The following is a 23,153-nucleotide window of genomic DNA, read 5'->3' as shown; positions in this document are numbered from 1 at the left end:
TTCAAATTTGATTTTTTCAAAAACACTCTGTGCATAAAACATGACATATTTGGGCCAGGTTGCTGGTTTGCAACCTCTAAATTAGGGCCTGTGTGTGGGTCTGGTGTTAGAATTACAGATCTTTTTTTTTTTTTTTTCAACCAAGAGCAAAATATTCTGTGGAATCTATAGGAGCTCTAATGTCTATCACATCCTGAAACTAACGTCATCTTCTTTGTCCTTTTTATCTGTTCCCACAGGTGAAAGAGACATAAGGATTGATGATGTACCAAAATTAAAAGTGGTGGAAAACTTCATTTACGAGAGCATGAGGTACCAGCCAGTTGTGGACTTGGTCATGAGAAAAGCTTTACAAGATGACATCATTGATGGGTACCCAGTGAAAAAGGGGACCAATATTATCCTGAATATTGGAAGAATGCATAGACTCGAGTTTTTCCCGAAGCCCAATGAATTTACTCTTGAAAACTTTGCGAAGAATGTAAGAGAGCCTTTCCTTAAAACTGAGTCTTCCACTCTTGAAAATGTCAACTGTTAAATTCTTTCTGGGCCTGTGTGTTTGCACCTGTACATTTCATTCCTTTTACTCTTTCCCCTCTGCCCACCTCCTCACCAGGAGCACACATTTCCCCTAGCTTGGATACCATATTTTTCCTCAAGCTCAAGATGCTGAGTCTCTAGCTCTGCAAAGTGTCTACGTGGTGGCCACACGATAAGTCAAACTGTGAAACATCAAGGCCATTAGTTTGGCTCAAACAAGGCTAATATTTTTTAACCCAACTTTTTACTTTTCCATTTAAACATGTCATTTTGCCATCATGTAAACTCAGCATAGCATCACCTAAGTCAAGGAAAGTCCACTTCTGCTTCAGAAGAAAATCAAATGAGACTAAAATATTCTGTTTTTGTGCAGTCTGTCTTGGTTTGGAAACCATGGTGGCGTAATGGTTAAGTGCTACGGCTGCTAACCAAAGGGTCCACAGTTCAAATCTCCCAGGCGCTCCTTGGAAACTCTATGGGGCAGTTCTCCTCTGTCCTATAGGGTCGCTATGAGTTGGAATCGACTCAACGGCACTAGGTTTGGTTTTGGTTTTTGGTCTTGGTTCATCAAATGGCCCCACGAGCAGTAGGTCCCAGTTTTTTTCTTTTCCAAATATACACTGGATATTCTGCATTTGTTATATCAAATTTTAAACAACAGAGTTTCTAACCTGAATTTTCCATATGAATCCCAGTGCCCTCTTTTCCATTTGCATGTGGTGTAGAAACATAATCTTCATTAATCCGGTTCTCTGACTCATTTTGTTTCTACGCAGGCAATACAGACAATTGCACATATGGCCAGTCAATTGGTCAACAAGAACTTATTGAGCATCTATTATGTGCTATGTAAGTCCAGATGTGGGCAAGACAGATGTGGTCCCCACCCACAGGGACTTTATAATGTGGGCCAAAAACTTAATTTTTGCATTATTAAAAATCTTTAGATGCTTGGCAATGATAAGCCAAAAATCTGTCCCTTTTTATCAGGTTATGTGGGTATCACATAAAAATAGTCTTTGCCTTTGCCATTCCACAGAGCTCGCTGAGCCGTACTAGCACTGGCTATAATACAGCGATCTGCATTACTTTGGCCAAGCACATTTACATGAAAAACAAAGTTGGGGACTGTCTGAGGTTGGGTTTGTATGACAATGGGGAATCAAACTGGACAGAGAAAAGGGTTTATTTGAGTGACAGTAGTTCATCTCAGTGAAGAAGCAATGCAGCTGAGGCCCTGAAAGCTGTGTTTTCAGAGTGCATCAGAGACTGTATGACGCTAGCCTTTAATACCCTGGCTAATTGTCTGATCATTTTCATAGGTTCCTTACAGGTATTTTCAGCCATTTGGTTTTGGGCCCCGTAGTTGTGCAGGCAAGTACATCGCCATGGTGATGATGAAAGCCATCCTGGTTACACTTCTGAGACGGTTCCACGTGAAGACACTGCAAGGAGGGTGTATTGAAAACATGCAGAAAAAAAATGACTTGTCCTTGCACCCAGATGAGACTGGTAAATTTCTGGAAATGATTTTTACCCCAAGAAATTTTGACAAGTACCTGAAACACTAAAGAAGGCTGGTCAGTACCTACTCTGAAGCATTTCTCAACAGTAGTTCACACGGTAGCCATCCATTCTTGCCCAGGTAGTGTCAACTTTGCAGTGAACATTCGGTGGCATTTTATAGGCATACTTCCTACTAGCTGTCAGCAAACCAGGACCTATCGGTCATCCAATCTTGCCTAAACAAGGGAATCAGGCTGCGAGAGAAAAGACAGAGGCCAAAAGTTTGCCGGGGAAATGGTCAGTGGACAAACCGTAACCCTAAAGACCCAATTCCACAAAAGTACTTTTGGAAAGAATAGACCATCAGCAAAAATGTATGCCCAACTTCCTATGGGAGCGCCATTGCCCTCCCTGATGGCATTTTAACCCAGGATAGAAACATTCAAGTCAAATGAAGGGCCAGGCAAATGTCTGGGTAACTGAGGCCAAACACACCTGCTAGTGTGGATAAAAGTGCTTTGATTTGGTTTTGGAAGGTAGGGGTCGCATTATTCATAGTCTTTGGAGAAATGCGTACAAAAATAGCATTTGACTTTTCCCAATGAATTGTACCCAATGAACTCTTGTTTATGCACCTGTGACTTGTCTTTGAAAAAATTTTAAATTTGACTATACCCTTTTCTAGTTTCTCAGTTCATTCCTCAGCCACTTACCTCTGCTAAAATGTGTATAAAAAAAATGTGTATAGATTCAGGTAATTCAAGCTATTTTAGTAATAGCCTGTGTAACATATAAATAGGCCCATATGTCTGCTGTAGGGAAGAAAATCACATGATGCATTTTAAATTCAAATAAAAATTGTTTTTGCATATTTGCATTGTTGCTTAGCTCCATTAGTGCAGCTAACAAAGAAATGACTTTAAATAGTGGCATCTATCAACCTTGCAGCAGTGCCAACGATGTGGGGAGGGGAAGTCCTCTGATCTATATCTAATTCTCCAGCCCAGTGGGTTCAGATTTCTAAGGAATGTTCCTCCCATCCCATTATCCTTCTCCATCGACATTGTCCTCCTGTCTTTCTTTCCATAATCCCAAAGCCAAGGACAACACGTTAGTATTGAATATGGTGAGAGTTGAACCCCTTTCATCCTACCTTGGATCTTACACAGCAAAAGGCAGTTTAGAAATGTAACGGTTATCTAGTTTATGGAATCACAGTATGTAGCCATAAAGAAAATGCACACTTTGGAATTGGCTCTCTCGAGGGAATCAAATAAATGGGCTAATTTTTCAAACACCACTTTAGTGTCATATAGCCAATATGGCAAGATCTATTGAATCTCATTTGTAAAACTGAAAAATTAAACTCAGCTACCTGGATATTTGGAAACCCTGGTGGTGTAGTGGTTAAGAGCTACAGCTGCTAACCAAGTGGTCAGCAGTTCAAATCCAGCAGGTGCTCCTTGAAAACTCTATGGGACAGTTCTACTCTGTCCTATAGGGTCGCTATGAGTCGGAATCGACTCGATGGCAGCAAGTTTTGTTTACCTGGATATTTACAAATATGCAAGTGTTCACTATTGATTCAACAGCCATCCTGACATTTCAATATCTTTTTCATCATAATGTTTGACAATATAGAAACAGCTGAGTATAAAACAAGAGTACATGTTCCTTGAAAGCAGGGGCCATTTTCTTTTGTAATCCACCCCTATCCGCCTTGTTCTGACTCCCAGGTTGACTCTTAAGATCGGCACTGAATAGACACTCTTGCTCATAGATATTCTCAACTGACTTCAGAAACTAAGAAAAAACAAACCAAAACCAGCCCCAGTGCCACTGAGTTGATACCGACTCACAGAGACCAATGTGCAAGAGGCAGGTGTTCTAAGAATTCAAGGATAAACCAAAAACCAAGCTTGTTGCAGTTGAATCAATTTTGACTACTTGAACTTAGAATTTTTTGGATCATCTATATGGCCTATAAGTATTTAGAAATATGTCTGTGTACTTGAACATGTCTGTAGCGAGCTCTAGACAATCATTGAAATAACCCAGGCCACTGAAAGCAAGGCTAGAATTTTATATTTAATATATCCAGGTTAATTCACTTGATAATTGTTAACATGCTTTTACTTTGCCTCTACTGGAACTACTTAGTAGAGGGAAACAAACATTAGTACAAATATTAGTGTACTCCATCCATCTAATTCTTTTGGAACATCTACACGTATTTTCCATGTATATATGTAGCCAAGGCCTATTTCTATACAGTCAAAGTAAAATGGAAGGTTTATTAAGTTGTGTATAGACAATGTACATACAAAAATATGCTGGGGAAAAGTAGGGAATTGGAGGCGGGTGTGCAGGACAGGAAGAAGGGAAGTGCTGGTTTGAGTGACCCAAGGAAACTCTCCCAACCCAAACCAAACCCAGTGCCGTCGAGTTGATTCTGACTCAGAGCGACCCTATAGGACAGAGTAGAACTGCCCCATAGAGTTTCCAAGGAGCGCCTGGTGGATTCGAACTGCCGACCTCTTGGTTAGCAGCCATAGCATTAACCACTACACCACCAGGGAGGAAACTCTCCCAGAATCAAATTAAACTGGGTAATTGTTTGATTTATTGCTCTGCTTGGCCTGTATAGATAAACCCTGTATGTTTGTACAAGCTTGGCCTAAGGAATTTGGAATACCACTGACTTTTCAGTAGACTGATAAACATATGTTTGAAAATCCTGTTTTTCTCTTCAGAATTTTGCCTCATTGTTAAGTACTTGTCACCTTTGAATGTGCTGTGGATTCTATTTTGTAATCTGTTCTCAAAGAATTGGAATGTGTAAATTATCAGTGAAATGCATGCATACACAACATTGTCAAATTGTGAGGACGATTGTACCCTTCTATCCTCAGGTGTACCAGTTATCTCCCTATGCCTTCATCAGCATCCCACTTTTCCCTCTCCCAAGGGGAAAAGGATCACTTTCAGAAAGTCTCCGTGTTGTTAAGAACTGCTCGTTGGGGATTGCCACGTTTTATTTCTAAGCAGCACCTCTCATCACCCATGGGGCTAATAGTCCACTGAAGTGTGTGGCATTGGCCCTGGAAAGGAGGCTAGATGGATTCCCTCCCACCTCCTGTATCAACTGGTCTGTGGGACAGAATCTCTCATTCATACTTGCAGAAAGGCCATTGCTAAATTAAACTTTGTCTAATTAACGAGTTGACTGTGATTTGTGGTACGGTCAGTTGGACTTAGCTCACAATGTAAAGCCACAGGCATAACCTTCCAGGGCTCAGCCCAGAATGGGCTTCCCTGACTGAACTCTGTCATTTCCTTTCTGCAGCTATTAACAGGTGTTGGCCCAAATCTAGGGAGTCGGTGGCACAACCTTGTTTCCATCAGGTCAACAAGACAAGTGGAATGTGTTTAGCCTGGGCAACCTGGTCATTAAGCTCAGCCCATTAGGTATATTCTGCCCCTTTGTCTACCATCAAGAAAGCTTTTCAAAGAATTGCAAACAAATGAAAATCATTGTAAGAATATAGTTATAAGAATTACTATGAGAATAGCCTTAAATACACTCTAGTTAATAACCAAAAGCAAATGACTGACAAACTTCAGTATTTTAACTTATTAGTAAGACATTTCTTGTAATGAAGGTCATAAGTGATGAAGGCCCAGGTGATTTTTAAAGTTCCTTTCAGCTCTAAGACTCCACAGGTAGGGAGGCAATGAAGCCTCAGATCTGGGCTCAGCCTTTTCTTAATTACATTCTTTGGACAAGCTGTTGGATCTCTCTGTGCCTCAGTTTTCTCATCAATCCAATGGGAATAATAATTACTTCAGAAAGTTTATGCGAGCATTAGAAGAGAAATTATGTGAAGCTTTTAGCAGAATGCCTGGAAGTCAAGCTCTCAATAAGCAGAGGGCATGAAAATGATGACACTCAGTAATTAGGCTGACTCATGATTCCTCAAAATTCCATTCAGACAGTTGTTGCTGCTGTTGTTAGCTGCTGTCTCACCAGCCCCCAGCTCATGTGACCCCATGTACAACAGGAAGAAACATCACCCAGCCCTGCACCTTCCCCATGACTGGCTGTGGATTGGGCCATTACAATCCATAGGTTTTCATTGGCTGATTTTTGGAAGTAGATCACCAAGCCTTTCTTTCTAGCCTGTCTTAGTCTGGAAGCTCCACTGACACCTGTTCAGCATCATTGCCACACACAAGCCCCCAATGACAGACAGGTCCATTATTTCATTTTAAGCTTCATGACAACTCCCACATTAATATGATCACCCAATAATCTCCACATTGTATGGATGAGAAGACAGAGGCTCAGGCATTTTGAGGGACTTGCCTCAGGCACTCAGCTAGTAAAGGAGCAAGTAGAATTTGCATATACCTCTTATGCGACCTCTTTGCAACAGGACGAACTGTTGAAAGGCTGGAGGTTCTAGTCCCAATTCCCCACCCTCCAGTCATGTGATGCTGGATAAATACTCTCTGTTTTATCTATTTCCATGCACATTTTGGGGATCTTTCTAAAAGAGGTAGTGTGAGGATGTGCTGTAAAGGGCACTAATGTAAGATGGTAGTAATAAGATATGGATTCCAACGGCTGCCTCAGAAGGAAATTATCAAGTTCTATTATTATTTTTTTTTTATTAGGCTAGTCCCTAACTGCTAGTTCATTTCAGGCATGGTACTTGCAATATATATTTATTATAGTTTAAAGAGGTCTTTTGCAGTAGATATAAATATATATTTATACACCTATATAAACGAAAAAACAAACCCAGTGCCGTCAAGTCAATTCCGACTCATAGTGACCCTATAAGTCAGAGTAGAACTGCCCCCTAGAGTTTCCAAGGAGCCCCGGCAGATTCGAACTGCCGACTCTTTGGTTGGCAGCTGTAGCACTTAACCGCTACGCCACCAGGGTTTCCATACACCTATATATAAGTATATATTTGTTGTTGTTAGGTGCCTTCGAGATGGTTCTGACTCAAAACGACCCTATGTACAACAGAAGGAAACATTGCCCAGTCCTGTGCCATCCTCACAATCGTTGTGCTTGAGCCCATAGTTGCAGCCACTATGTCAGTCCATCTAGTTAAGGATCTTCCTCTTTTTCGCTGACCTTGTACTTTACCAAGTACAGGGACTTCTCCAGGGACTGGTCCCTCCTTATAACATGTTCAGCGTATGTGAAACGAAGTCTCACCATCCTCACTTCTAAGGAGCATTCTGGCTGTACTTCTTTCAAGACAGATTTGTTCCTTCTTTCGGCAGTCCAATATTCTTTGCCAACACCATTATTCAAAGGCATCAATTCTTCTTTGGACTTCCTTATTCATTGCTCAGCTATCACATGCATAAGGTGATTGAAAATACCATGGCTTGAGTCAGGAGCACCTTAGTCTTCAAGGTGACATCTTTGCTTTTCAACACTTTAAAGAGGTCTTTTGCAGCAGATTTGCCCAATGCAACGTGCCATTTGATATCTTGACTGCTGCTTCCATGGGTGTTGATTGTGGATCCAAGTAAAATGAAATCCTTGAAAATTTCAATCTTTTCTCTGTTTATTATGATGTTGCTTATTGGTCCAGTTGTGAGGATTTTTGTTTTCTTTATGTTGAGGTGTAGTTCATACTGAAGGCTGTGGTCTTTGATCTTCCTCAGTAAGCGCTTCAAGTCCTTTTCACTTTCAGCAAGCAAGTTTGTATCATCTATATATTGCAGGTTGTTAGTGAGTCTTTCTCCAATCCTGATGCCCTGTTCTTCATATAGTCCAGCTTCTTAGACTATTTGCTCGGCATACAGATTGAATAAATATGGTAAAAAGATACAACCCTAACACACACCTTTCCTGACTTTAAACCATGCAGAATCCCCTTGTTGTGTTCGAACAACTACCTCTTGATCTATGTCCAGGTTCCTCATGAGCACAATTAAGTGTTCTGGAATTCCAATTTTTCTCAATGTTATCGATAATTTGTTATGATCCCCATGGTCAAATGTCTTTGTATAGTCAATAAAACACAGGTAAAGGTCTCTCTCTCTCTCTCTAAATATATATATGAAGTAGAGAAAAAAAATTAGTAATTTACTCTAAGCACATAGTGGGCCAAGCAGACCTCATGATAGCCATAAATTACCTTCATTTTGGCCAAATTAGCAAATGCTAAGAAGTCCATTATAATGAATAGCTGTTATGTGATCTCTTCGTTTGGCAATGATTCCAAATATGAATGAAATATTCAGTTCCTCCTCTAGTTATTTCCAAATTGCCAGATGTTTGGCATGGAGAAGACACAGGCAGATATACAGGTACATAGGCTTCCTCCTCTAGTCTAGTTGATCCTGGATGGATGAGTAGCTGAGAGTATGTCACCTATCTGCCTCTTTCCCATTCCAGTTAGTTGTGAACGTGTGTTCAATCTTTCAAGCCAGGAAACTTGTAATAGTAACTATGGCCATTTCCTTTTAAGCCCTTTACATAATAATAATCTCTTTTAGTTCTTCCAAAATACAGTTAAAACCTGTAAGAGCAGGAACTCAATAGGGCTTTGTTTCTCTGGGTCTCACAAGTTTTCTGCCTTTGACAGGGTGCAGTCTTACCACTTTTCTGTCCTATTAGTGGAAAATACCTGAGTTTTCCTTCTCTGACAGGTTTCTGCCTTATACAGATTCTGGCTTTCGCAGGTTTTGCTGTACTATGAGATAGGTATTATTCCCATTTTACAGATGAAGAAATTTAGGCTCAGAAGAAGGTCTAGTCTTTGGTGCAATCCCACCTGTCCATTTTTATTCCTTCTCTAACTGCTTGGTGATCTCCCTTTCCTACCCAAACATACCCCGACACACGTGGCTGGTGGCTGAGGTTCTCTTATCAAAGCCTTTTTTCAAGTTATTTTTTTTAATCTGCTGAATTTATCTACCTAAAACTAGAATACATAGCTAAGGCTCAAAGTGTTATCCTCTCTTCCAGCAGAAATTTTTGTTTTCCTAGGGAATTGCACAAAGCAATAATAAGGGTCAGCAAGCTGGGCTTGCGAAAGGCAAGAAGGAAAGGAGGTGGGTGCCTTCCAGGTATCCTAAAAGGAAACCACCAACTTCACCCAAACATAAGGCTGACTCATCTATACAGCTTTGTTTAGGTTGCAAGGGCTACCAAACTGAGACTGTATAGTAGCCAGCAGGTAACATAAATCTAATGATCAGTGAGTGAAGTGTTCTCCCCTTACGTTCTCACCCTCCCTGAAGCAGTAAGTTAGGGATACGCACACATATTCATGTTTGGGGGCTTGCAGTCTGTCAATTGATGCCCATGTGGCCCAAATCATCTGATGTAAGTAGAGCCTGCAGGAGAAATGGAGAATGCCTGACCTGAAAGCAGTCAAAATCACTGTTTTTAAAACACAGTGCCAACCAAACCAAACTCATCCTTGATCTGGATTGGGTCCATGGGCTGCCAGTCTGAGTCCCCTAATTTACCAGCCCGGACAGCAATTCCTTTCACATCCATCATTTCATTTTCACCCCCACCCACCTGCCCAGCAGTGAGGAAGGCAGAGAAATCCCCAATTCACCAATAAGGAAGGTAAAAAACACAGGCAGACTGAGTGATCTGTCCAAAGTCACTCAGTGGGGGCCACATCCAGGACTTTCCCAAGCTCAGGGCTCCTCGCTCCCAGGCTCAGGGCTCCTCGCTTCCAGTCCAGGAGCTGTGTGATTTCATCTGGCTGACTTCCCTTCATAGCTGTATGTGTTCCAACACATATTTGGGGATCACACAATTTAATCCAGAATAGTTCTTCAGCCTGTCTCTGCAATCAGCAGCCGAGGGCAATTCAAACTAGTTATATTGATCTGGCTATATTAACGAGTCAAAGTAAATTGATCCATATGTTTTCTCTAGCCATCTATGTTTCATTCGTCTCAGTGTCTGGCACTGAGTGCATACCAAAAATTTTTTTACTGTACTTTAGGTGAAAAATTTATACATAAATTGTTTTGTGACATTGTTTGTGATCCTTGCAATGTGTCAGCACTCTCCCTTTGTATCCCGGATTCTGCATTCATCCAGTTTTCCTGTCCTTTCCTGCCTTCTCGTCTTTGCTTTTGGGCAGGTGTTGCCCATTTGGTCTCCTGTATTTTTTTTTGGCGGGGGGGTTTATTTGATTGAACTAAGAAGCATGTTCCTCATGTGTGGTGGTGGTTGTTTTTTAGGCCTGCCTAATCTTTGGCTGAAAGGAATAGCTTCAGTTCTGAATTAGAAGATTGTCCAGGGGCCATAGTCTCGGGGATTCCTCCAGTCTCTATGAGACCAGTAAGTCTGGTCTTTTCTGTGAATTTGAATTTTGTTCTACATTTTTCTCCTGCTCTGTCCAGGACCCTCTATTGCAATTCCTGTCAGAGCAGCCAGGCACCATCTACTAGTTCTTCTGAGCTCAAGCTGGTGGAGGTGGTGATTCATGTGGTCCATTACTCCTTTGGACTAATATTTTCCTTGTGTCTTTGGTTTTCTTCATTTTCTTTTTCTCCAAACATGATGGGACCAATAAATGTATTTTAGATGGTTGCTCACAAGCTTTTAAGACTCCAGACGCTACTCACCAAAGTAAGATGTTGTCATGGATTGAATTATGTCCCCTCAAAAATGTATGTGTCAATTTGGTTAGGCCATGATTCCCAGTATTCTGTGGTTGTCCTCCATTTTGTGATTGTAATTGTATGTTAAAGAGGATTAGGGTGGGACTGTAACACCCTTCCAGGTCACATCCCTGGTCCAACGTAAAGGGAGTTTCCCTGGGATGTGGCCTGCACCACCTTTTATCTCTTAAGAGATAAAAGGACAGGGAAGCAAGCAGAGAGTTGGGGACTCATACCACCAAGAAAGCTATGCTGGGAGCAGAACGCATTCTTTGGACCTGAGATTCCTGCATTGAAATGCTCCCAGACCAAGGCAAGACTATGAGAAGGACCTTCCTCCAGAGCCAAAAGAGAAAGCCTTACCCTAAAGCTGATACCCTGAATTTGGACTTGTAGCCTACTCAACTGTGAGAGAATAAGCTTCTCTTTGTTAAAGCCATCTGCTTGTGGAATTTCTGTTATAGCAGCACTAGATGACAAAGCAGATGTAGAACATTTTCTTTTTGAACTATGCTAGTTGACCTAGATGTCCCGCAAGCCCATGGTCCCCAGCCCTCAGCCCCAGTAAGTGCTACTACAACAGAAATACCACAAGTGGATGGCTTTAACAAAGAGAAATTTATTCTCTCACAGTCTAGGAGGCTAGAAGTCCGAATTCAGGGCATCAGCTCCAGGGGAAGGCTTTCTCTCTCTGTAGGCTCTGGCGGAAGGTCCTTGTCATCAACGTTCCCCTAGTCTAGGAGCTTCTCAGGCTCAGGAACACCAAGTCTGCAGGACACACTCTGTTCCGGACCTTGCTTTCTTGGTATGAGGTCCCCCTGTCTCTCTGCTCGCTTCTCTCTTTTATATCTCAAAAGACATTGACACAAAACACAACCTAATCTTGTAGATTGAATTCTGCTGCATTAACATAATGGTCTCTAATCCTGCCTCATTAACATCATAGAGGTAGGATTTACAATACATAGGAAAATCACACAAATGACAAAATGGTGGACAATCACACAGCACTGGGAATCATGGCCTAGCCAAGCTGACACACATTTTGGGGAGACACAATTCTATCCATGACACAGGGTGTATGGATGTGTCTAGGAAGCTTCTATGACTGTGCCCCCTTTGTGCTTATGAATATACATGCTGTACATATAAATATGTATGTAAAAATACCCACAGCCTAACCTATATATATGTATGTGGGTATACCCCTCATTATGGATTGAATTGTATAGGATCATTGTGAGTCAGAATCAACTCAATGGCAATGGGTTAATGGTTAAAGATCCTGAGCATCTTTTCATGTATTTGTTGGCTGCCCGAATGTCAACTCAACAGCACACAACAACAGCCTCAGAGAGGCCATCTTACAGAAAAACTGTTCTTGGCTGAATAATCAGCCCATATTCATAACGACCATGGCATTCTGTGCTTAATGATCACATCTGATACACACTGGCTACCAGGAGAGGTAGCACAATGCATAGCTTATTTTCAAATAAGCCAAAAGAAATTCATTTCATCATATATCATTATAATTATACCAGGTCCTCCTTCTTAAGTCTCCTTCTATTCTCTCATAGTTGCCTGTATTTCTATTTCCTGTAGGTCTTTTTGTGGATCCTTCCATAATGACTCCTGTTGCATTTTCCTTCCACCTGTCTCAGGTACAGCTCAGAGGACTCTGCCCTGGGACGCCCCACTCTGTCTCTCCCCGTACTGTCATTGTCCTGGTGTTTGCTTGCTTTTTGTCCTTCTCTTTCTTCTAACTCCTCAGATTCACCTTCCATATTTCCTTCCTTCCTTCCTGAGCCTCCTGTTATCTATATCCTTTCTCTTATAATCCCAGTCAACTCCCTGCATTGCCCTGGGCAGAGTCACCAGTTCAAAGTTTTCACTAGCTCTTTTATCCTGAGCGGCTGCAGCTGAGACAGCCCACCTCCCCTTTACCACAACAGGCTCTCCCTTTTAACACAACAGCCCTTCTTCCCTGTATTTGTTTCCTTAGACTGCCGAAACAAATTATCACAAAAAAGAAAAAAACAGAAAATTTTCTTTTTTTAGGTGGCTTAAAACAACATAAAACTATTCTATCACAGTTCTGGAAGCCAGAGTCTGAAATTAAGGTGTCAGCAGGACCACATCCCCCTGGAGGCTTTAGGGGAAGAACTCTTCCTTGCCTCTCCCAGTTCCTGGAAGCTGTCAGCATCCCTTGGCTTCCTTGAGTTGTAGCCACATACTCCAATCTCTGCCTTCATGGGCACATTGCCTCCTCGTCTGTTTGTCTCAACTCTCCCCCTCTTTCTCTTATAAGGAAACTTGTCAGTTGGGTTTAGGGGCCACCTGGATTATCCAGAACAATCTCATCTCAAAATCCTTACCTTAATTACATCTGCAAAGACCTTTTTCCAAATAAAGTCACATTCATGGATTCCAGAGATTTGGACATGAACATGTTTTCTGGAGGGGGCACTATTCAACACACTATACTTGCCAAGATGTGACTGGCAGTTCTCACTTTCTAGAGCAGTCCTTCCTGAACATTAATGTACAGCTGAATCACATGTGGGTTCTGACTCAGTAGGTCTGGAGTATGGCCCGAGAGTCTGCATTTCTAACAAGTTCTCAGGTCATGGTGATGCTGAGATATGTGGTCCACATTTTGAGTGGCAAGGTGTGCAAAATGTGTAGCAGGGCGATCCACATACCAGCAGCATCAGCACCACCCAGGAGGTTTTAGAAGAAAACTCTCAGACCCCACCCAGATCTACTGAGTCAGAATCTGCATTATAACAAGATCCCCAAACATTGTACCTTAAAGTTAGAGAAGCACTGATCTAGACTAGAAGGTTTTTATCCTCATACTTTACACTCAACACCTCTCCCAACTACCCTCTATAACCTGTGCTTGGGGAGTCTCCAGCCCTGTTAGAGCAGGTCTTCAGCTGTTCCATGCACTGGCTATAACTCCTCTCTGCCCCTAAGCTGAAGCCCTGACTGGAAGTTAACCCTGCCCTGCCTTCTACTCTGTTCCATTCCACAAACACTCATACCCTAAGCCCCAAACCAGGCAGCCATTTGTCTCAAGACTATTAACACCTCATAGTGTGATTCCAAAAAGCTACAGCAGTTGTGACATGCACAGAAGCTAACAAACAGGACTTTGTCCTGCTCAGAGAAATCACTACTAAATTCTCCCAGGAATCCTGGTCTTTCTTCCTGATATGTTACAGTTATTGTGTGCCCTTGGATCAATTTGTACTCATATGGGCCCTATATGACAGGGTAAAATTGCCCCATAAGTACGGTTTCCTAGGCTATAATCTGTATGGAAGCAGATGACCAGGTCTTTTCTCCTGCAGAGCCACTGGTGGGTTCAAACACCTCACCTTTCGGTTAGCAGCCGCATGCTTAACCACTGCACCACAAGGGCCCCTTTCTTCCTGATACACCAAAAAAAAAAAAAAAAAAACGAAACCCACTGCCATCGGTCAATTCCAACTCATACTAACCCTGTAGGACAGAGTAGAACTGCCCTGTTGAGTTTCCAAGGAGCGCCTGGCGGATTCAAACTGCCCACATTTTGGTTAGCAGCCATAGCACTTAACGACTATGCCACCAGGGTTTCCTCTTTCTGATATACAGAGTAATTATAAGTGATTTCTTCACTCTTTGGAAGTTCACATCAAACTCCTCCCTTTATTTATCCTGATGAATTAATAACAGAGGCTTGCACAACAAAAATCTTCTATTAGATATCTGCCAGCATGATTTCTACGGTTTCCTTGCTCAGGTAATTTACACTAAAAGAGACCTACCCACCAGCCTGCTCCCTTCACGTTAGGTGCATAGCCAGGCAAAGGTTGAACTTCAAAGTCAACCTAGAATTATATCCTGACTCTGCTATTTACCAGTTGTGTATCCTTGGGCAATTTCCTTGATCTCCCAAAGCCTACTTTTTTTTTTTTTTCAATTTTTATTGTGCATTAAGTGAAAGTTTACAAATCAAGTCAGTCTCTCACACAAAAATCCATATACACCTTGCTGCATACTCCCGATTGCTCTCTCCCTAATGAGACAGCCCGCTCCCTCCCTCCACTTTCGCTTTTCATGTCCTTTCCACCACCTTCTAAACCCCTCCACCCTCCCATCTGCACCACAGACAGGAGATGCCAACATAATCTCAAGTTTCCACCTGATCCAGGAAGCTTATTCCTCACCAGTATCCCTCTCCAGCCCATTGTCCAGTCCAATCCATGTCTGAGAGTTGGCTTTGGAAATGGTTCCTGTCCTGGGCCAACAGAAGGTCTTGGGGCCATGACCTCCAGGATCCTTCTAGTCTCAGTCAGATCATTAAGTCTGGTCTTTTTATAAGAATTGGGGGTCTGCAACCCGCTGCTCTCCTGCTCCCTCAGGAGCAGTCTGTCTGGGCAGTCATTGATGGTAGCCTGGGACCATCTAGCTCTTCTGGTCTCAGGCTGACATAGCCTCTGGTTTATGTGGCCCTTTCTGTCTCTTGGGCTTGTAACTACCTTGTGTCCTTGGTGTTCTTCATTCTCCTTTGGGCCAGGTGGGTTGAGACCAACTGATGCATCTTAGACAGCCGCTTGCTAGCTTTTAAGACCCCAGATGCTGGTCTCCAAACTGGGATGCAGAATGTTTTCTTTTTCAAAGAACCAGCTTTTGGTTGCATTAAATCTTTCAATTGTTTTTCTGTTTTCTATTTCATTTAGTTCTGCTCTAATTTTTATTATTTGTTTTCTTCTGGTGCCTGAAGGTTTCTTTTGTTGATCTTTTTCTATTTGTTCAAGTTGTAGGGACAATTCTCTGATCCTGGCCCTTCCTTTTGTATGTGTGCATTTATTGATATAAACTGAACTCTGAGCACTGTTTTTGCTGTGTCCCAAAGGTTCTGATAGGAAGTGTTTTCATTCTCATTGGATTCTATGAATTTTTTCATTCCATCCTTAATGTCTTCTATAATCTAGTCTTTTTGAGCAGGGTATTATTCAGTTTCCAAGTGTTGGATTTCTTTTCCCTGCTTTTTCTGTTATTGATTTCTACTTTCATGGCCTTATGGTCAGAGAAGATGCTTTGTAATATTTGAATGTTTTGGATTCTGCTAAGGCTTGCTTTATGAGCTAATATGCGGTCTATTCTAGAGAATGCTCCATGTGCACTAGAAAAGAAAGTATACTTGGTTGCTGTTGAGTGGAGTGTTCTGTATATGTCTACAAGGTCAAGTTGGTTGATTGTGGCATTTAGATCTTAGTGTCTTTATTGAGCTTCTTTCTGGATGTCCTGTCCTTCACCAAAAGTGGTGTGTCGAAGTCTCCTACTATTATTGTGGAGCTGTCTATCTCACTTGTCAATGCTGATAGAGTTTGCTTTATGTATCTTGCAGCCCTGACATTCGGTGCATAAATATTTAATATGGTTATATCTTCTTGGTACATTGTCCTTTTAATCATTAGTGTCTTTCTTTATCCTTAATGATGGATTTAACTTAAAAGTCTATTTTGTCAGAAATTAATATTGCCACACCTGCTCTTTTTTGATTGTTGTTTGCTTGATATATTTTTTTCCATCCTTTGAGTTTTAGTTTGTTTGCATCTCTAAGTCTAAGGTGTGTCTCTTGTAGGCAGCATATAGACGGATCATGTTTTGTAATCCAATCTGCCACTCTGAACCTTTATTGGTGCATTTAGTCCATTTACATTCAGGGTAATTATGGATAGGTATGAATTTAGTGGTATCACTTCGATGTCTTTTTTTTGTGTGTTGTTGACAGTTTCTTTTTCCCACTTGATTTTATGTGCTGAGTAGATTATCTTTATATATTGTCCTTTCCTCATATTTGTTGTCGTTGATTTGTTTCTGCTGAGTATTTTTTTCTTGTATTTTATTTTGATGTGTAGGATAGTTTGTCTCCTTTGTGGTTACCTTATTATTTACCCCTATTTTTCTAAATTTAAACCTAACTTTTATTTCTTTGTATTGCCATTTCTTCCTCTCCATATGGAAGATCTATGACTACATTTCTTGGTCCCTGTTTATTGTTTTAATGTTGTCTTCTTTTACATAATAACATCACTGTTACCCTGTTTTGAATGGTTTTTTTTTTTTTTTTCAATCTTGCTTTGTTTTTCTGATTTCCCTGTCTGAGTTGACTTCTGATTGCTCTGCCCAGTGTTCTAGTCTTGGGTAGATACCTGATACTATTGATTTTCTAACCAAAGAACTCCCTTTAGTATTTCTTGTAGTTTTGGTTTCATTTTTACAAATTCCCTAAACTTCTGTTTATCTGGAAATGTCCTAATTTCACCTTCATATTTAAGAGAGTGTTTTGCTGGATATATGATTCTTGGCTGGCAATTTTTTTCCTTCAATTTTTTAAATGAAGTCATCCCATTGCCTTCTTGCCTGTATGGTTTCTACCGAGAAGTCCGAACTTCTTATTGGCTCTCCTTTGTAGGTGACTTTTCGTTTATCCCTAGCTACTGTTAAAATTCTCTTTATTTTTGGTTTTGGCAAGTTCAATTATAATATGTCTTGGTGACTTTCTTTTAACATCTACCTATGTGGAGTTCTATGAGCATCTTGGATAGATATCTTCTCATCTTTCACAATATCAGGGAAGGTTTCTGCCAACAAGTCTTCAACAATTCTCTCTGTATTTTCTGTTATCCCTCCCTGTTCTGGTACTCCAATCACTTGTAGGTTATTTCTTTTGATAGAGTCCCACATGATTCTTAAGCTTTTTTCATTGTTTAAAATTCTTTTATCTGATTTTCCTTCAAATATATTAGTGCCAAGTGATTTATCTTCAAGTTCAGAAATTCTGGCTTCCACTTGCTCAATTCTGTTCCTCTCACTTTCTATTGAGATGTCTACTTCTGTAATTTTATTGTTAGTCTCCTGAATTTTTGATTGCTGACTGTCTATGGATTTTTCCAGCTTATTAAAGTTTTCATTATGTCCCTGAATAATCTTTTCAATTTCCCCAATTGCTTTCTCTGTGTGTTCTTTGGCTTGTTCTGAGTATTGCCTCATTTCATTCCAGATGTCTTGAAGGGTTCTGTATATTAGTCTTTTGTATTCTGCTTCTGGCAATTCCAGGAATACATTTTCACCTAGAAGATCCCTTGATTCTTTGTTTTGAGAGCTTGTTGAGGTGATCATGGTCTGTTTTATTATGTGACTTGATATTGACTGTTGTCTCAGAGCCATCTATAAGTTATTGTATTAGTTTTTTATACGTTTGCTTACCGTGCCGTAGCTTCTTGCTTTGTTTTGTTTTGATATGCCCAAATGGGTTGCTTGAGTGAGCTAGCTTGATTATTTTCACCTTTGGAGCTCTGACGTCCTGTCCCCAGATGGCTAGAGCTGTTATCAGGTATATCAGTCTAGGAGTCCATTCACTTTTCTTGTATGAATTCAGCTCAGGTGTCCAGGTAGCTGATCATCAAATGTGTGGTACAGGCTCTGTCCTACAGTCTTAGAGGGGCAGGGGTGATTGGTGTAGGTACTGGTATCTGGTTGCAGCAGGGGGACACACTCTGAACAAGGCAGGGGGTGAGAATTGTCCCCCAAGTATCTCTGAGGAAAGCATGTCCCTGGTCCCTAGAGCATACAGATGTGTGGGTCCTGCAGATGGACCATGGCCACCCAATGCTTTTCGTTTCAAGGACTGGGAAGTACCAGTTATCCTTGGACCCCTGTCATGGGTGGCTGGGTGACCTGAGTGGAGCTACCAGTCCTCAGCCCCCTGATGTGGGTAGGTGAGGACCCTGTTTAATAGGCAAAGCAATGTGAAACATCAAACACTCAACTTTCCACTGCACAACTGGAACGGTTGGAGCCTGCCAACAACGGTCTATTCTCCTGAAATAGGCCCACGCAGGCCCATGCAGAGAGGAAATGTGCTCCAAGTGCATGGACCGTTTATGCCTGGACAGGAGCTGCTTTTGTCCTGACACTCCCCAGGTTAGTAGAGCTGGTAAATTATCTTTTCCCCCCAGTTGCAAATTTATTCCTTCTCCAAGGCTGGGAGGATGGCTCTAGGCACTCAACAGGGCCTATCTCAGGCCCAGGGAATTCACCCGGTGAAGCAGGCTTGGAGACGGGGGTCCATGGTAAAATATATACAAGCACTTAGCTTTTTCCAAGAGCGCCATTCTTCTCTAGTTACGAAGGTGTGAGTGGGCTGTGTGGCTGGCTGCTTCTGCCTGAGGAAACTGCAGCTGAATGCTAGTACCAGCCCGCAGCCGCCACTCCTGGGAATGGTGCCCGAGGGCTCCCTGTGATTCAGGTCCAGTAACTCCTCTCTGCTTCTGAACCGTCTCTTCCTCCCCCTGCCCCTCAGTTTGTTCTGTAAGCTTGCCGTTGATGCTTATGGCTCCTAGCTTGTCACAAATACACTGGTTTCTCTTGTTTTTTCTGGTCTTTGTTGTAAAGAGGGCTTGCCGGAAGCGTCTGTCTACTCCTCCATCGAGGCTTCGCCTCCCCCAGGACATTTTGGTAATGGATTTTATTATGCCAATTGGCTTAGATGTCCCCAGAAACCATGGTCCCTAAACCCCCTCCCCTGCTACGCTGGCCTTTGAAGGATTCATTTTATTCAGGAAACTTCTTTGCTTTTGGTGTTTAGTCCAGTTGTGCTGACTTCGCCCCTGTAAAATGTGTTGTCTTTCTCTTCACCTAAATAGTTCTTATCTACTATCTAATTAGTGGATACCCCCTACCACCCTCCCTCCCTCCCCCCTCTAGTAACCATCAAAGAATATTCTCTTCTCTGTTCTATTTCTCAAGTTCTTGTAATAGTGGCCTTATACAATATTTTTCCTTTTGCAACTGGCTAATTTCACTTAGCATAATGCCTTCAAGATTCCTCCATGTTAGGAAATGTTTCACAGATTCATCACCATTGTGTGAATGTACCATAATTTATTTATCCATTGACGGGCACCTTGGTTGCTTCCATCTTTTTGCTATTGTAAACAGTGCTGCATTGAACAAGGGTGTGCATGTATCTGTTCGTGTAAAGGCTCTTATTTCTCTGGGATATATTCCAAGAAGTGGAATTGCTGGATCTTATGGTAGTTCTATTTCTAGCCTTTTAAGGAAGGGCCAAATCGATTTCCAAAGTGATCGTACCATTTTACATTCCCACAAGCAGTGTATAAGTGTTCCAGTCTCTCCACAACCTCTCCAACATTTATTATTTTGTGTTTTTGGGATTAATGCCAACCTTGTTGGAGTGAGATGGAATCTCATTGTAGTTTTGATTTGCATTTCTCTAATGGCTAATGATCGTGAGCACTTCCTCATGTATCTGTTAGCTACCTGAATGTCTTCTTTAGTGAAGTGTCTGTTCATATCTTTTGCCTATTTTTTAATTGGATTATTTGTCTTTTGCAGTTGAGTTTTTGCAGTATCATGTAGATTTTAGAGATCAGGCACTGATTAGAGGCTTCATAGCTAAAAACTTTTTCCCAGTCTGTAGGTAGTGTTTTTACTCTTTTGGTGAAGTCTTTGGATGAACATAGGTGTTTGATTTTTAGGAGCTCCCAGTTATCTGGTTTCTCTTCTGCATTGTTAGTAATGTTTTGTATACTGTTTATGCCATGTATTTGGGCTCCTAGCATTGTCCCTATTTTTCCTTCCATGATCATCATACTTTTAGATTTTATATTTAGGTCTTTGATCCATTTTGAGTTAGTTTTTGTGCGTGGTGTCAGGTATGGGTTTTGTTTCTTTTTTTTTTTTGCAGATGGATATCGTTATGCCAGCACCATTTGTTAAAGAGACTGTCTTTTCCCCATGGAACAGACTTTGTTCCTTTGTCAAATATCAGCTCCTCATATGTGGATGGATTTATGTCTGGATTCTCATTTCTCTTCCATTGGTCTGTGTATCTGTTGTTGTACCACAACCAAGCTGTTTTGACTACTAGGGCAGTATAATAGGTTCTAAAATCAGGTAGAGTGAGACCTTCCACTTTGTTCTTCTTTTTCAGTAATGCTTTGTTTATCCGTGGTCTCTTTCCATTCCATATGAAGTTGGTGATTTGTTTCTCCATCTCATTAAAAAGTGTCATTGGAATTTGGGTCCAAATTCCATTGTGTCTACAGATGACTTTTGGTAGAATAAACATTTTTATAATGTTGAGTCTTCGTATTCATGAGCAAGGTATGTTTTTCCACTTATATAGGTCTCTTTTGGTTTCTTGCAGTAGTGTCTTGTAGTTTTCTTTGTATAGGTCTTTTACACCTCTGGTTAGATTTATTTCTAAAATTTTATCTTCTTGGGGGCCACAGTAAATGCTATTGATTTGTTGATTTACTTCTCCATGTTCTTTTTTGTTGGTGTAGAGGGATCCAACTGATTTTTGTGTGTTTATCTTGTATCCTGATACTCTGCTGAACTCTTCTATTAGTTTCAGTAGATTCCTTGAGGATTATTTAGGATTTTCTGTGTATAAGATCATGTCATCTGCAAATAGAGATACCTTTACTTCTTCTTGCCAACCTAAATGCACTTTATTTCTTTATCTAGCCTAATTGCTCTGGCTAGGACCTCCAGCACAATGTTGAATAAGAGTGGTGGTAAAGGGCATGCTTGTTTGGTTCCCGTTCTCAAGGGGAATGCTTTCAGAATCTCTCCATTTAGGATGATGTTGGCTGTTGGCTTTGTATAAATGCTCTTTATTATGTTGAAGAATTTTCCTTCTATTCCTATTTTGCTGAGAGTTTTTGTCATAAATGGGTGTTGAACTTTGTCAAATGCCTTTTCTGCATCAATTGATAAAAACATGTGTTTCTTGTCTTTTGTTTTATTTATGTGACAAAAAAATTAATTCTTTTCTAATGTTGAACCATCCCTGCATACCTGGTATGAATCCCATTTGGTCATGGTGAATTATTTTTTTGATGTGTTGTTGAATTCTACTGGCTAGGATTTTGTTGAAGATTTTTGCATCTAGGTTCATGAGGAATATCGGTCTGTAATTTTCTTATTTTGTGGTGTCTTTGCCTGGTTTTGGCATCAGGGATATGCTGGCTTCAAAGAATGAGTTTGGGAGTGTTCCATCCTTTTCTATGCTCTGACATAACTTTAGTAGTAGTGGTGTTAACTCTTCTCTGAAAGCTTGCTAGAACTCTGCAGTGAATCCGTCCTGGCAGGTGCATTTTTTGTTTGGGAGTTTTGATTACCTTTTCGATCTCTTCTTTTGTTAAGGGTCTATTTAGTTGTTCTACCTCTGTTTGTGTTAGTTTAGGTAGGTAGTGTGTTTCTAGGAATTCATCCATTTCTTCTAGATTTTCAAATTTCTTAGAGTATGATTTTTGATAGTAATCTGATATGATTCTTTAATTTCAGTTGGGTCTGTTGCAATATCACCCATCTCATTTCTTATTCAGGTCTTTTGCTTCCTGTCCTGTTTTTCTTCTGTCAGTTTGGTCAATGGTTTACCAGTTTAGTTGACTATTTCAAAGAACCAGCTTTTGGTCTTGTTAATGCTTTCAATTGTTTTTCTGTTTTCTATTTCATTTAGTTCTGGTCTAATCTTTAATATTTGTTTTCTTCTGGTGCCTGAGGGTTTCTTTTGTTGATCTCTCTCTATTTGTTCAAGATCTAGGGATAAGTCTTTGATTTTGCCCTTTCTTCTTTTTGGATGTCTGCATTTATTGATATAAACTGACCTCTGAGCACTACTTTCAATGTGTCCCAAAGTTTCTGATAGGAAGTTTTTTCATTCTTATTGGATTCTATGAATTTTTTCATTCCATCCTTAATGTCTTCTATAATCCAGTCTTTATTCAGTTTCCAAGTGTTGGATTTCTTTTCCCTGCTTTTTCTGTTATTGATTTCTACTTTCATGGCCTTATGGTCAGAGAAGATGCTTTGTAATATTTGAATGTTTTGGATTCTGCTAAGGCTTGCTTTATGAGCTAATATGTGGTCTATTCTAGAGAATGCTCCATGTGCACTAGAAAAGAAAGTATACTTCGCTACTGTTTGGTGGAGTGTTCTGTATATGTCTACAAGGTCAAGTTGGTTGATTGTGTCATTTAGATCTTCCGTGTCTTTATTGAGCCTCTTTCTGGATGTCCTGTCCTTCACTGAAAGTGGTATGTCGACGTCTCCTACTATTATTGTGAAGCTGTCTATCTCACTTTTCAGTGCTGATAGAGTTTGTTTTATGTATCTTGCAGCCCTGTCATTGGGTGAGTAAATATTTAACAAGGTTATATCTTCTTGGTGTATTGTCCTTTTAATCATTATATAGTGTCCTTCCTTATCCTTAATGATGCATTTAACTTAAAAGCCTATTTTGTCAGAAGTTAGTACTGCCACTCCTACTCTCTCTCTCTCTTTTTTTTTTTTTTTTTTGCATTGCCTCCACTCCTGCTCTTTTTTGATTGTTGTTTGCTTGATATATTTTT

General features: G+C 40.8%; 1 protein-coding gene across 1 annotated transcript in view; it reads left to right on the top strand.

The window, feature by feature from the left end:
• Window positions 1-2,111, top strand: part of LOC126086721 (aromatase) — a 37,303-nt gene extending 35,192 nt beyond the window's left edge. The window contains exons 8-9 of the mRNA XM_049903307.1: window positions 240-481; window positions 1,863-2,111. Of these exons, the coding sequence (XP_049759264.1) occupies window positions 240-481; window positions 1,863-2,111 (491 nt within the window). The remainder of the gene's footprint in view (window positions 1-239; window positions 482-1,862) is intronic.
• The last annotated feature ends 21,042 nt before the right edge of the window (window positions 2,112-23,153 follow it).

The sequence above is a fragment of the Elephas maximus genome, chromosome 12, assembly GCF_024166365.1.
Source record: "Elephas maximus indicus isolate mEleMax1 chromosome 12, mEleMax1 primary haplotype, whole genome shotgun sequence".
NCBI lineage: Eukaryota > Metazoa > Chordata > Mammalia > Proboscidea > Elephantidae > Elephas > Elephas maximus.
This window is presented reverse-complemented; position numbering and strand designations above follow the sequence as displayed.